This window comes from Mesoplodon densirostris, chromosome X, assembly GCF_025265405.1.
Source record: "Mesoplodon densirostris isolate mMesDen1 chromosome X, mMesDen1 primary haplotype, whole genome shotgun sequence".
Lineage (NCBI taxonomy): Eukaryota > Metazoa > Chordata > Mammalia > Artiodactyla > Ziphiidae > Mesoplodon > Mesoplodon densirostris.
In genome coordinates this window covers 73,220,507-73,235,821 of record NC_082681.1, presented here as the reverse complement: position 1 = coordinate 73,235,821, position 15,315 = coordinate 73,220,507, and the positions used below count along the sequence as shown (strand labels likewise).

The window sequence follows — 15,315 nt, the reverse complement described above, 5'->3', positions numbered from 1 at the left end:
GGCAAACTGACTCTCAACCACTGCACCACCAGGGAAGCCCTCCACTCATTTTTAGATTCTATTCCCATATAGGTCATTACAGAGTATTGAGTAGAGTTCCCTGTGCTATATAGTAGGTTCTTATTAGTTATCTATTTTATACATAGTAGTGTATATATCTCAATTCTGTCTTTATTAGGTCATCATACACTCTGTCGGCCTGACCAAGTAATAGATTCTGCTTTTTTCCAAAATTACTTATTGGAGGCTTTAGTTGACTTGATATAAGAACCTCTACTGAGGACAACTGCACTTGAGTTAAATCAGTAGTTTGAGAACAGTAGGATAGACATTAACTAGAGTTGAGAAAATACTCATTTCTTTGATGAAAGGTTAGAAACAAAGGTAATTAAGAGAAGGAAGCACATCTTCATCTTTATATTCCCCAGAATAACTTGCACTTAGTAATTGAATTGAGTTGTTCTTAATGACAATACCACAGCTTAGAATTTCCGTAGGTAATATTTATACATTCAGTGAAATAATTGTTTTCTCATGAATTTCCTTAGGGCTTAGGTTTTGAAGCTTCTTTGGTCAAGAAGGACCGGTCAGCAAGCCACCTAGACCATAAACGAGAGATAAGACAGTAAGTACTTTTGGAATGTCAGTGAAAAACAGATTTTGATTCCTCTTTACAAATTTAACAAACTGTTAGCATGTCAGTTTTTTCAATATCATCATTACACTGGGTGGGAATTGGTCACAAGTTATATTTCCTTATAGTACATAGAATCTTTAACCATTACCTATTTACTCAAATGATTTTTCTTTTCTATATTAGATGGCGACGGGCCTTTCTTGTGAGCCTGTTTTTCTGTATTCCTGTAATGGGGCTGATGATATATATGATGGTTATGGACCACCACCTTGCAACTCTTCACCATAATCAGAACATGAGCCAAGAAGAAATGATTAGCATTCATTCTTCTATGTTCCTGGAGCGCCAGATCCTGCCAGGATTGTCCATTATGAATTTACTATCTTTTTTATTGTGTGTACCTGTACAGGCAAGTGAAATGTTAGCAAGTATATTTGTTAATAATGAAAAATAGACTAAATGTGGCAAGTGAGGCTATTTTCAATTGTACAACAAATATTGGCCAGGAGTACGATCATTTTATGCTGGATGCTTTACAAAAATCATCTTAAACTGAGTGGTTAAAGTAGATAATAAATTCCATTTTAACCCCGAAGGATACTGTTTAATGACAAAGCAGAGAATAAGAGTTCAATTCATCTTCAGTTATGAATTTGGTATTCTTATCTGCTACTGTATGTAACTTTATATTTAAAGTAATTATAATAATAAAATGTTATACTTTATTTTATTTTTATTGTCTTTTTTTAACTTTTTATTTTATATTGGAGTACAGTTGATTAACAATGTTGTGTTAGTTTCAGATGTACAACAAAGTGATTCAGTTATACATATGCATGTAGGAAGTCTGGGATTGACATGTACATGCTGCTATATTTAAAATGGATAATGGCCAACAAGGACCTACTGTATAGCACAGGGAACTGCTCAATATTCTTTATTTTTTAACTTTTTATTTTATATTGGAGTGTAGCCAATAAACAATGTTGTGATAGTTTCAGGTGCACAGCAAAGTGACTCAGCCGTACATATACGTGTATCCATTCTCCTCCAGGTTCCCCTTCTATCCAGGCTGCCACATAACATTGTCTGCTCAATATTCTGTAACAACCTAAGTTGGAAAGGAATTTCATAAAATGTTATATTTTATTTCTTTATATTTTATATTAAATGCATTAAAATTATCTTTATATAAATTACATTAAATATATTATAAATATATTTTATTTTAATATATTTATTATTAATTTATTCTACAAAATAATCATAATAGTCATATTATTTCTCCATGGCACTTAAGTTCATTGCTCTCTGTATGTTTTCTTTTTTTTTAATTTTATTTTCTTTTTTTTATACAGCAGGTTCTTATTAGTTATCCATTTTATACATATTAGTGTATATATGTCAATCCCAATCTCCCAATTCATCATCCTCCCCCACCCCCCGCTTTCCCCCTTGGTGTCCATACGTTTGTTCCCTACATGTGTGTCTCCATTTCTGCCTTGCAAACCGGTTCATCTGTACCATTTTTCTAGAGTCCACGTATATGTGTTAATATACGATATTTGTTTTTCTTTTTATGACTTACTTCACTCTGTATGACAGTCTCTAGGCCCATCCACGTCTCTACAAATAATCCAATTTCATTCTTTTTTATGGCTGAGTAATATTCCATTGTATATATGTACCACATCTTCTTTACCCAGTTGTCTGTCAGTGGCCATTTAGGTTACTTCCATGACCTGGCTATTGTAAATAGTGCTGCAATGAACACTGGGGTGCATGTGTCTTTTTGAACTATGGTTTTCTCTGGGTATATGCCCAGTAGTGAGATTGCTGGGTCATATGGTAATTCTATTTTTAGTTTTTTGAGGAACCTCAATACTGTTCTCCGTAGTGGCTGTATCAATTTACATTCCCACCAACAATGCAAGAGGGTTCCCTTTTCTCCACAGCCTCTCCAGCATTTATTGTTTGTAGATTTTTTGTTGATGGCTATTCTGACCGCTGTGAGGTGATACCTCATTGTAGTTTTGATTTGCATTTCTCAAATAATTAGTGATGTTGAGCATCTTTTCATGTGTTTCTTGGCCATCTGTATGTCTCCTTCGGACTTTTCAACTCTTCTTTTGAGATAAACTTTTACTGTGGAACATTTCCATCTAATAGATCTATTCCTTTCTCTGATCCTTATGAAAAGCAATAATTATTTTTAAAACATCTTAGTATGTTTCTCTCTACTAATGAACAATAAGCTTTTCAGTTATGTTTCCTAACAAAAACAGTGGACAGATCCAATAGCTTGTGATAGGTTGAATTTGAAAAGAGGGGGGTGAGTTTTATATAAAAAAATCATTGTCAAAAGAATGTAATTCTTTTCCTAGTTCTTGTTTTTGCTGGCTTCAAAAAGAAGAATCCAAGAACCACTTGACTTTCTTTATATTATGGAATATCCATTGGATCACAGCAGAGAGCTGCCAAGGGCTTGTACTACAATTTGAATCCACCCCCCCCCCACACACACACACGTATCTGCTAAAATACAAGCACTATTGTTTCAGCTTAAAAAAATAAAATCACTCCTTAGGGGAATTCCCCATGGCCCAGGTTCGATCCCTGGTTGGGGAACTAAGATCCTGCAGTCCACATGGTGCAGCCAAAAAAAAAAAAATCTCTCCTTAGTTGTTTATGGATTAAATAAAAGCCAAAGGAAATTAACATTGATACTATATCTTAGTTATTGAGGTATATATGTGAATTTCAGCTTTTTTAAAAGCACTAATCACTGTTTCTATATTACAGTTTTTTGGAGGCTGGCACTTCTACATTCAGGCCTACAAAGCACTGAAACATAAAACTGCAAATATGGACGTACTGATTGTGCTGGCAACTACCATTGCATTTGCTTATTCTTTGGTTATTCTTCTGGTTGCAATGTATGAGAGAGCCAAAGTGAACCCTGTTACTTTCTTTGACACACCTCCTATGCTATTTGTGTTTATTGCACTAGGCCGGTGGCTGGAACATGTAGCAAAGGTAAACTAAGAAAGGGTGACATTTAAAATCTTGGGTGGGTAAATGACCATAATATTTTCTAGACCAATTATTGGAAATACATTGATTTATGTAGTTAATTACTAAAAGAAGTATTTTTGTTTTGGCAGTATTTTAGGTTAAATATTCCTTTAGAAGATTTACCAAATTTATGGAATTAATACTTTAGATAATACAGTGTGTCCATGTTTATTTTAAGAGACATTTAAGAGTACTTATTTTACTTATATCACATTATTAATGGAAAAATTGATGCGACCATCATTTAAAATAATGATGGAAAAAATTCACCCACAATCCCATGGTATAATGGAAATCACTTTCTAATCCTGCTCCACATATGTTTATATTTTACAGAGTGGCAAACATGGTATCCATACTACTTTGTGCCCTTAACACTTTAAAGTTTTTTCCCTATTTTTGCAGTCTAGATAATTACTCAGTGTTTCTGAATAATATTCTCTCAAATCAATGTGCTATAATTTACTAAACCATTCTGGTTTTGTTCTCAGATTGTTTTCAGGGTTTAATTTTAGGTAATCCTGCATTAAATATATTTATGTTTAATAGTTATTTCTACTGAATTACTATCTTAGGATAAATTACAAAGGATATGATTAAAGGGCATAAATCTGTCTATGGCTCATGCTACTAATCTTAACAATTTTTGCCATCAAGTGTATGTTAGTGAAGTAGTTTTACTACAACTTCATCAACACTGACTCCTATCTAAATTTTTGCTAAGTTAGTAGGCATTAAATGGTATCATAGAGTTGCTTTAGTTTGCATTTCTTCTATTAATAGCAGAGATAAACATTTTTCTACACAGCAGGTATTACATTTCTTCTTAAATGAATTGCTTATTTATGTCCTTTGCTCATGTACCTATTGGGTTCTGATGTTTTTCTTATTAATTTACATTATTTATTTAAAAATTACACCTAATAATACATTTTATATTTTGTGTACTTCATATTTTCAAAGTGAAACATTTTGTGATTTGAATTAATTAACATTCCTAAAGCTGCCTTTTAAGTAAATGTTAAATATTATGCCTTTATTTTACATAAGACTTTTTCTTCCTTAGCATTGTTAACATATGTGTTTTAATTTATAGGGCAAAACGTCAGAGGCTCTTGCCAAACTAATTTCACTACAAGCTACAGAAGCAACTATTGTAACTCTCGATTCTGATAATATCGTCTTGAGGTATTTACCTTCATTATTCTTCCTTCTCTTTTTAACTTCTTAGGAAAAATATCAAATATACACAGAAGTAGAGAGAAAGGTATAATGAACTCACATAATCTATCTCCCAGATTTAACAATTATTCACATTTTGCCACACTTTACTTCATCTATACAATCTATTTTTCTTTCTGTTGTTGCAGTAGAATTTTAAAGTAAATCCCAGTTATGTGGTTTTACTGCAGATATTCCTGTTGTATTTCTAAAAAAGGACATAGTCTTATATAATTATAATACCCATATTGCATCTAACAAAATGAACAATTATTCTTTAATGTGATCTAATACACAGTCCATATTAACATATCTCCTGTTGTCTCCAAACTGTTTTAAGTTTCTTTGTTTGAAATGGAATTCAGAAAAGGTCCATGTGTCACTGCATTTGACTGATATGTTTGTTTGTTTGTTTTAAGTTTTGAGTTTTTTTTTTTTTTGGCTGTGTTGGATCTTCATTGCTGCATGCGGGCTGTCTCTGGTTTCAGTGAGCGGGGGCTACTCTTCGCTGCAGTGCACGGGGTTCTCATGGTGGTGGCTTCTCTTGCTGCGGAACACGGGCTCCAGGTGCACAGGCTTCAGTAGTTGTGGTTCATGGGCTCGGTAGTTGTGGCTCACCGGCTCTAGAGCGAAGGCTCAGTAGTTGTGGCACATGGGCCTAGTTGATCCAGAGCATGTGCAATCTTCCCGGACCAGGGATCGAACCCGTGTCCCCTGCATTGTCAGGCAGATTCTTAACCACTGTGCCACCAGGGAAGCCCCTGTTTGTTTATTTTTTGATTTTTAAATTGAGTTATAGTTCATGTACTATAGTATATGTCACAAGTGTACAGTGTAGTGAGTCACAATTTTTAAAGGTTGTACTCCATTTATAGTTATTATAAAATATTGGCTATATTCCCCATGTTGTACAATATATCCTTGTCACTTATTTATTTTATACATAGTAGTTTGTACCTCTTAATCCTCTACCCTATATTGTTCTTCACCGTCCCCTTTCCCCACTGGTAACCACTAGTTATTTCTCTATATCTGTGAGTCTGCTTCTTTTTTGTTGTACTCACTAGTTTGTTGTATTTTTTAGGTGGCACATATAAGTGACATCATACAATATTTGTCTTTCTCCTGCCATGTTTGTTTTAATGTAGAACAGCTCCTCTCTCCAGTTCTCCCTCCCTTGTTCCTCCCTGCTCCTCCCTCTCCATACATTTGACTTGGTAAAGAAACATCTATCAGTTGTCCTTTAGAAAATCCCACAGTCCAAATTTGTCCCTGTTTCCGTCTGGAATCATTTAACTTGTTCTATAACTCCTATACGACCTGTAAACTGGAAGTTAGAGCTAAAGACTTGATTAGATTTCGTTCTTTTGTATTTCTCATTCCTTTCCACATAAAATTATTTAGGCAAATGTACACAATAAATTAGTTGTTTTGTTCAGTAAAACCCATTACATTCTTTCTAAAGCTTTCATTTATTAGTTCATTGACTATTCAACAAATATTTAGAGTGCTACTTTGTGCTAGGTACTGAGGTATTCCCCAACAGTGAAAAAGACTGACGCTGTAGTTCCTAACTTAAATGTTGGTTCTAACTTCCATTGGTAGCAATTATGGGGCCACAAGCTTGATGTCAACTAAAAAGCTTGCATGGAAAGATCAGGGGGAGAAGCATACTGTCATGGTGCTTTTTATTTTAACTCATATCCAGTGAAGAGCAAGTGGATGTGGAACTTGTACAACGTGGAGACATCATTAAAGTGGTTCCAGGAGGCAAATTTCCAGTGGATGGGCGTGTTATTGAAGGACATTCTATGGTAGATGAGTCCCTCATCACAGGTATGTTCTTTCAGAGGATCATGACATGAAAGTGAAGTGAATCCAAAGTGTTAATTAAAAATAGGCATGTGGGCTTCCCTGGTGGCGCAGTGGTTGAGAGTCCGCCTGCCGATGCAGGGGACATGGGTTCGTGCCCCGGTCCAGGAAGATCCCACATGCCGCGGAGCGGCTGGGCCCATGAGCCATGGCCGCGGAGCCTGCGCGTCCGGAGCCTGTGCTCCGCAACGGGAGAGGCCACAACAGTGAGAGGCCCGCGTACAGCAAAAAAAAAAAAAAAAATAGGCATGAAAGAAGTCCAAAAGATGGCATACTAGGAGGATGCAGAATTCGCATCTCCTCAAAACTAGGGCACCTACCAGGCACCAGTGGGGACCCACGGACACCTAACGGGATGGGAGGAACCCCCAGCCACCGGGTAGGACGTGGGGCATGGGGGGAGTGAAGGGGGAGGAGAAGTGGAGGCGGGATGAGACTGACGCCCCTGAGGGGCAGGGATCCCACACCCAAAGGAGGAAATTAGGGAACCACTGGGAGGACGGAGGATCAAAAGGGAGCATGGCCAGGCTTCCCCTGCCCACTTGGGCCCTGGAACCTCCTGAGATCCCGGGCCTGATCCTCTGCCCACCTAGGCCCCCTCCAGCCGTGCAGGTCCTGAGGGAGTGGGAGGGAAGGGGGAGCAAAAGTAAAGTCCAGACCTCTGAGACTGGCACCCCTGAGGGGTGGCTGGGGGAGGGGAGGCGTTCCTACACCCAGTGGGACCCACCCACGGTTAGGGGCCCATCAGGAACAGGGGAGACCATGGGGGAGCTGGTGGGGGAGGGGCAAGAAGGAACAGAAGGGAAGGGGGCCAGTGCTTTCCCTGTCCACTTAGGCACCGCGGCGCCTGTTGGTCTCCCAGGCCTAATCCTCTGCCCTTGGAGCCTCCCTCCTGACACACAGAGCCCAAGCCCTGCCCCACACCCCCACCCAGGGCCCTACCTCTACACTTGGAGACCCCTTCCAATGAGCTGGGCCTAAACCCCACCCACACACCCTCACCCAGGGCCCTACCTCCAAACTCCGGAATTCCACACACCAGAGGCCCTCATTTCCACATGCTGCCTCTCCCCTTTGGCGCAGGTCCTAAGCAGAGGTCCCGCCCCACGCTTGAACATCTCCCTGCCTAGGCCCCAACCCACGCTCAAATGTCACCCCCCACCCGCCTAGGTCCTGCCCTACCCTAAACCCTGCCTCTGCCGAAGTTCCACCTCCCTAAACTCCGCCCGCATAGCCAAGTCTTCTTTATTTTTTTCTTTTATTTTTGTAATTTTATTTTATTCTTTATAGTTTGTTAGTGATCTCTCCTTTTGGCTTCTTCCCTGCCCCCCACGTTGTTTTTTTTCTTTTCTGTGTTGTGGTTTTATTTTACCTTGTTGCAGTTGTTTCAATTATAATTTTATTTTTCCAAATACAATTTTTATCTTCCTAAATTTATTTTATTTTTTATTCGTTGATATTGTACTGCTCCATTTTTTCTTTCTTTCTTCCTTTTTTTTTCTTTTTTTTTACCGCACCACAAAGCTTGGGGGATCTTGGTTCCCAGGCTGGAGGTTGGGCCCGAGCTTCTGTGGTGGGAGCTCCAAGTCCAAGCCACTGGACTAACAGACAACCTCAGACCCCAGGGAATATCAATTGGAGTGAGGCCTCCTGGAGGTCCTCATATCAGCACCAAGACCCAGCTCTATCCAACTGCCTGCAAACTCCAGTGCTGGATGTCTCAGGCCAAACTACCAGTAAGACAGGAATACAACACCACCCATCAAAGAAAAAAAAACGAAATGACAAAAAATATGTTACAGATGACGGAGCAAGGTAAAAACCTACAAGACCAAATAAATGAAGATGAAATAGGCAACCTACCTGGAAAAGAATTCAGATGAATGATAGTAAAGAAGATCCAAAATCTCGGAAACAGAATGAAGAAAATACAAGAAACATTTAACAAGGATCTAGAAAAGCTAAAGAGCAAACAAACAGTGATGAACAACAAAATTACTGAAATTAAAAATACTCTAGAAGGAATCAGTAACAGAATAACTGAGTCAAACGAGCGGATAAGTGACCTGGAAGATAAAATGGTGGAAATAACTGACAGCAGAATAAAGAAAGCAGAATAAAAATAATTGAGGACAGTCTCAAAGACTTCTGGGACAACATTAAACGCACTAATATTTGGATTTAGGGGTCCCTGAAGAAGAAGAGACAAAGAAAGGATCTGAGAAAATATTTGAAGAGATTATAGTCAAAAACTTCCCTAACATGGGAAAGAAAATAGTCAATCAAGTCCAGGAAGCACAGAGAGTACCATACAGGATAAACACAAAGAGAAACATGCTGAGACACATTAAATAACTATCAAAAATTAAATACAAAGAAAAATGTTAAAAGCAGCAAGGAAAAAGCAACAAATAACTTATAAGGGAATCCCCATAAGGTTAACAGCTGAGTTTTCAGCAGAAACTCTGCAAGCCACAAGGGAGTGGCAGGACATATTCAAAGTGATGAAAGGGAAAAGACTACAACCAAGATTACACTACCCAGCAAAGATCTCAATCAGGTTTTTTTTGTTTGTTTGTTTGTTTTTGCGGTATGCTGGCCTCTCAGTGTTGTGGCCTCTCCCGTTGCGGAGCACAGGCTCTGGACATGCAGGCTCAGCAGCCATGGCTCACGGTCCCAGCTGCTCCGCGGCATCTGGGACCTTCCCAGACCGGGGCACGAACCCGTGTCCCCTGCATCGGCAGGCAGACTCTCAACCACTGTGCCACCAAGGAAGCCCTTCTTTGTGGTTTTAGTTATGCTACTGAAGGCTCTTTTCACTGAGCCGAATGTATAACCAGAGGAAGTTGTCACATTCTGCTGTACAGCCCAATAGACTTTGGCAAATTTTCCTGAGCAAATACCTATTGTGTCTTCCTGCCCTAAAGACCCGTCTAGTCTGAGCTGGGATAGGACTCTAGTGTTTTCCACATCAGGGTCAGCTCTAAAGAGAATAAGCCTGGAGTAGTTTTAGAGATCTTAGATAACTAAGGCCAATCCAGAGCAGAACCAAAATAACACCTTTCCTACCTCAGTCCTTATGATAGTGCCAAAAGAGGCTCAGTTTATGAATTGTGTGGAAATAATTTAGGATTCTCTGTTTCTCAGTAGGGGTGCTATTGCTAGTTTGGATGGGACAGTTCTTAGTTCTGACTGACTATCCTACACATTATGGTGCATTTAATATCCCTGACCCTGACCTACTAAATTGGAGTAGCAGTACCCCATGCTCCACCTGTAGTTATTACAAGCAAGAACTCTCTCCTCCATTTATAAATGCTCCTTGGGAACAGGTTGAGAACCAATGACCTAAGACTAGGGTGGAAGTCCAAAAGTACCTGCCAATAAGAGTTAACACATTAGGTTTTTCCAGTTTAAGATATATATCCCTGGGTTTGGCCCAGAACTGACATAAGGAAAAAGAGAGGGCAACCTTCACCTAGGCATTTGTCCAGATTCTATTTCAGGAAGGAAGAATCTCCTTTCTAGATATTGACAATTGACAAATAACTGTATATTTCAAGATAGTATTTATTTATGCTCCCTAAATGTATCTTTACTCCTTATATAGGGGAGGCAATGCCTGTGGCTAAGAAGTCTGGCAGCACAGTGATTGCTGGTTCCATTAACCAGAATGGGTCACTCCTTATCCGTGCAACCCATGTTGGAGCAGAAACAACCCTTTCTCAAATTGTCAGACTTGTAGAGGAGGCCCAAACATCAAAGGTAAATTAACTCCCTAGGAGAACCAAAGTACTTTCATGAAAGCCTACTCAGTATAAATCTTGATCTAGTTTTTATGTGTTCCTTTGATTAATTCTAGCTGTATTAATATGGAGTTTATTAAAATATTTGTGCTCAATACTAAATATGCTCTGTATTCATTATCAAAAAAGGAGACTTTGATATACATATCATTATTATTTTTTAATTCTAGGCTCCTATCCAGCAGTTTGCAGACAAACTCAGTGGCTACTTTGTTCCTTTTATTGTCATTGTTTCCATTGCTACCCTTTTGGTTTGGATTATAATTGGATTTCTGAATTTTGAAATCGTGGAAACCTACTTTCCTGTAAGTGACTTATAACACCTTTTTTCATATGTAAAACTGAATCTTTTGCATAAGTAATTAATTGGAAAATAATAATTACTGGTATCTTTAACAGACTGGAATGAGAGGGTGATAAGAATAACATTTGCATTTCTATAAATATAGAAGAAAACATAAAAGGTTTTTTTCATTATGACTTGTGATTTTCCAAAAGCAAGTACAGGCATACCTCGTTTTATTGCACTTTGCTTTATCGTGCTTTGCAGATATTGTGTTTTTTACAAATTGAAGGTTTGTGGCAACCCTGCGTCGAGCAAGTCTATCGACGCCATTTTTCCAACAGCATTATTTTTTAATTAAGGTATGTACATGTTTCTTGAGACATAGTGATGTTGCACATTTAGTAGACTACAGTATAGTATAAACATAACTTTTACGTTCATTGGGAAACCAAAGAATTCCTGTGACTCACTTTATTTCGGTGGTCTGGAACTGAACCCACAATATCTCCGAGGTATGCCTATAGTGACCTTTCACATTTTATACTTAGTCTGAGTCCCAGCATGATTTTGCTTTCACAAAGGACAATGGATATATTGAGGAAAATCTTGGGATCTCAGCTCTGCCACATACCATTAGTGTGATCTTAGGTCAACTTAATTTCTCTTTGAGCTTTGGTTTCCTCACCTCTCAAGTGAGATTTTAATAATGCTCATCCAGCATAACTTGCAGTTGTAAAAGTTAGATAAGATGATATATATTAGACACACTTTGTAATTTATTAAATGCTTTATAAATATAATATTAGTGTCTGCTTCTCTCTAGTTCTATGATGTTCTCTAACGTATGGTGTCATAAAGTGGTAAAGTAGACCTGGACTGTACCTCGTGTTAGAGATAAAACCTTTAAGTCACTAAATTTCTCTTATCTTCAGTTTTGTCATCTGTAATATAGTGATAATAATACCTAAATTTCAGGATTGGAATTAGTGTAGGTGAAAACATACACTTATGACATATATGAAAGCATAAGCTTAGATGTCTATGAAAATCCCTTCCAATTCTGTCTCTCTCTATATATATAACTCTTAGATGATCACTTAGTTTAAGTATTTGAGAACTTAGTAAGAACATAGCACTGTAAAACCATTATTATTAAGAAAGTCTTACTTTGTTGTGTTTCTTTCTTTTAAAAATGTCATGCTATACACTGTTTCATGCTGTTTTTCCCTTCAATTAAAGAACAGGTAGAATCATAACATCTATGTATCTATTCCATGATATGGTCATTAGTATAATATTAAAAAGTTTCTTTAAATGATTCATATTGGTTGAGTACTCATTGAACAAGAGGATTGCTGGGAAGTATTTTGGAACGTGTCTCCTTCAGGAATTTTTCTCATGAGTTCAGGGAGTCTTAGGAGATTTCTCCTAATACTATCGATCATACTTACCCACAGAAGCAAATACTCAGTTTCACTAAGAGCTATACTACCAGATGTACTCAGTTCACATTGTTTTGTCCAAAAGAATTTTATTGAAATGTGGTGAAGCAACCTTTTCAAACTGGGTGATTTTTTTCATTGTCTTTAAAGAATAGTGTGAAAGACAGCTTTATGGTGTTAATATACAGAAGTACAGAATTATTTTTGTTCAGGATCAAATATGTTGAGAATTAGGTCCTATGTTTGCAGCTATTTTTGGAAGTCCCTATTCTCTCAATATGGGGGGGTTGACTTTTATTATGTTCCTTATATTCACTCCATAGTTTGGAATCAGCAAAATTAAAATCTTGATTTTAGGACTGTTACTTGTTTACCAGTTATGTAAACAATATCTTATATTCATAAAAGAAAAAAAGTGTTTTCTTACTAATAGCTAAAACATATGTTGGTAGCTAAGCAGGATTATGTGTGACTCCAGAATTGTGGTTTTATTTAAATAGAGTTAAGCTTTGTTCCTTTTGTTTTATTCAACTCTGAATCAGTAATCAAAATTCATGCATTTCTTCTCAAGGGCTACAACAGAAGTATCTCCCGAACAGAAACAATAATACGCTTTGCTTTCCAAGCCTCAATCACAGTTCTGTGCATTGCATGCCCCTGTTCACTGGGATTGGCCACTCCAACTGCCGTGATGGTGGGTACAGGAGTAGGCGCTCAAAATGGCATACTAATCAAAGGTGGTGAGCCATTGGAGATGGCTCATAAGGTAAGATACTCCCCAGAACTAAGAGTTGTCTCATTCAAACTGGCAATAGCACCCGTATTGAAAAATAGAGTCTTAAATTATTTCTACATAGCCCATAAGCTGAGCCTCTTCTGGCACTATCGTGAGGGTTGAGGTAGGAAGGGTGTCAGTTTGGTTCTGCTCTGGATTGGCCTTAGTTATATGAGACCTCTAAAACTACTCCAGACCTACTCTCTTTAGAGTAGACCCTGGTGTGGAAAACCTGGAGTCCTATCCCAGCTCAGATTAGACTGGTCTTTAGGGCAGGAAGACACCATAGATATTTGCTCAGGCAATTTGCCCAAGTCTATCAGACTTCTAACCTGTTTGTGTGTGGCTCCATGTTTGTGCTGTTCGCCATTAGATAGGGCTTGCTGTTCCTCTGCCTTTGCTGCCACCAGCTGACAGTTTGCAACTATGACTTGAGGAATATAATCCTGTCCCTGATCTCTCTCCTATTAGAATTTCCATCACAATCTCAATCAAGGCTATTTGACTTAAACTAAAACCATGTTCCTTCTAGTATTTTCTTATTATGAGAATATAAACTATAAAGAGATGCATGTAGTAAACACAGAACACAACTTAGAACAGATTTGGAACCTCATCTAGCCAGTGAATATAGGCTACTAATTTTTATAGTAATTTTAAATTTTGATATGATTTCAAACTTAAATAAAAGTTGCAAGAATAGTATAAAGAACTCCCATATACCCTTTACTGTAGATATGAAGCCCCTTTCCTAAGAACAAGGACAATCTCTTACATAACCACAGTACAAAGATCAAAATCAAGAAGTTGATATTGATATAATACTCTTGTTTAATCTGTTGTCCATATTCCAGTTTCCTCAGCTGACTCCATAATCCTTTATAGCTGTTTTTAATTTCGTCCAGAATCATGCTTTGTATTTAGTTGTCATATCTCTTTTCATCTCGGTTCCTCAAGCTATTCATTTCTCACAGTTCATTATCCGAGTTTACTGTGCGGTGACTATTCTTTAGTTCCAGACTCTTCCTTTTTCCTACCTGGTCTGAGTTTCCCTCGTTGGTTTCCTGAGCTGTCTCTTCTCAGGACAAGCTTCTCATCTAGACTCAATAAAGTCAAAGCAACCCAGAAGGTCTTATCTGGTGCACACTTCAACTTAACTACTTACTTATAATCATTTGCCTACTGCCCAGATTTCCCCTACAGATCTATTCATTAGTACTGAAAGCCTTTCTCTTTACCTAGAAGCACTAGAGGAATCTCTTAATTACCTATTAACAGTCAATTCTTAACAAGTAGTTGTAGTTATTTAACATACGTCCACAGTACGTTGAACATTTGCAAGGGAGGGCTATTAGGTGTAACTAAGGATATTTCTTCCCTTTTTCTCACTTCCTTTTATTCTCCCAAAGACAGCAGAGGTCAGCTTATTAAGAAACAAGATAGTAATGTGTTTGTCAAAGTAAACCTTTTTCTCATTTCTGGAAAGCTGATGTTAAGAATTATCAAGACATATAGGTGCATTGTATTTTGATTTTCTTACAGGTAAAGGTAGTGGTATTTGATAAAACTGGAACCATTACCCATGGAACCCCAGTAGTGAATCAAGTAAAGGTTCTAGTGGAAAGTAACAGAATGCCATGCAATAAGATCCTGGCCATTGTGGGAACTGCTGAAAGTAACAGTGAACACCCTCTAGGAGCAGCCATAACCAAATACTGCAAGCAGGTACAATTTTTCCCTTGTTTTTTCATGATTTACATATATAGTTGGTATGAAGCTAGAGAGACTCGTGTTTTCTCATTTTATTTTGTATGTCTTAATTTCTTCATGCAGGAAAGTATAAAGATGAAAACAAAAATTAACTATAACCCTACCACACAGATAACCCCAGTCAACTGAAAAATTAGTATAGAAGTAATACATATTTATGGTAGGAAAATTCAGATAGTTCAGCATTACATAACGAAAAAGGAAAGCCTCATTCCCTGCCTCCTTCCATAATTCCTCTCTCCAAAGTTTAACAAGTATTAACCTGTTAACAGTCTTTTTAAATAACAGCTTTATTGAGGTAAAATTCACATACCATAGAGTTCACCCTTGTAAAGTTACGATTCAGTAATTTTTAGTATATTCACAAAAGTGTGCATCTGTTAACCATTTTTAGTTCATATACCAGCATTTATTATTTTTTAAACTTTACA

The 15,315-nt window shown here is 37.7% G+C and overlaps 1 protein-coding gene across 2 annotated transcripts in view; it reads left to right on the top strand.

The window, feature by feature from the left end:
* ATP7A (ATPase copper transporting alpha) overlaps positions 1 to 15,315 on the top strand; it is a 141,648-nt gene that overhangs the window by 110,073 nt on the left and 16,260 nt on the right. For both annotated transcript variants that reach the window (XM_060088083.1, XM_060088084.1), the window contains exons 8-16: positions 549 to 625; positions 821 to 1,046; positions 3,440 to 3,673; positions 4,809 to 4,900; positions 6,642 to 6,769; positions 10,416 to 10,570; positions 10,782 to 10,916; positions 12,911 to 13,105; positions 14,657 to 14,839. In XM_060088083.1, the coding sequence (XP_059944066.1) occupies positions 549 to 625; positions 821 to 1,046; positions 3,440 to 3,673; positions 4,809 to 4,900; positions 6,642 to 6,769; positions 10,416 to 10,570; positions 10,782 to 10,916; positions 12,911 to 13,105; positions 14,657 to 14,839 (1,425 nt within the window). The remainder of the gene's footprint in view (positions 1 to 548; positions 626 to 820; positions 1,047 to 3,439; positions 3,674 to 4,808; positions 4,901 to 6,641; positions 6,770 to 10,415; positions 10,571 to 10,781; positions 10,917 to 12,910; positions 13,106 to 14,656; positions 14,840 to 15,315) is intronic.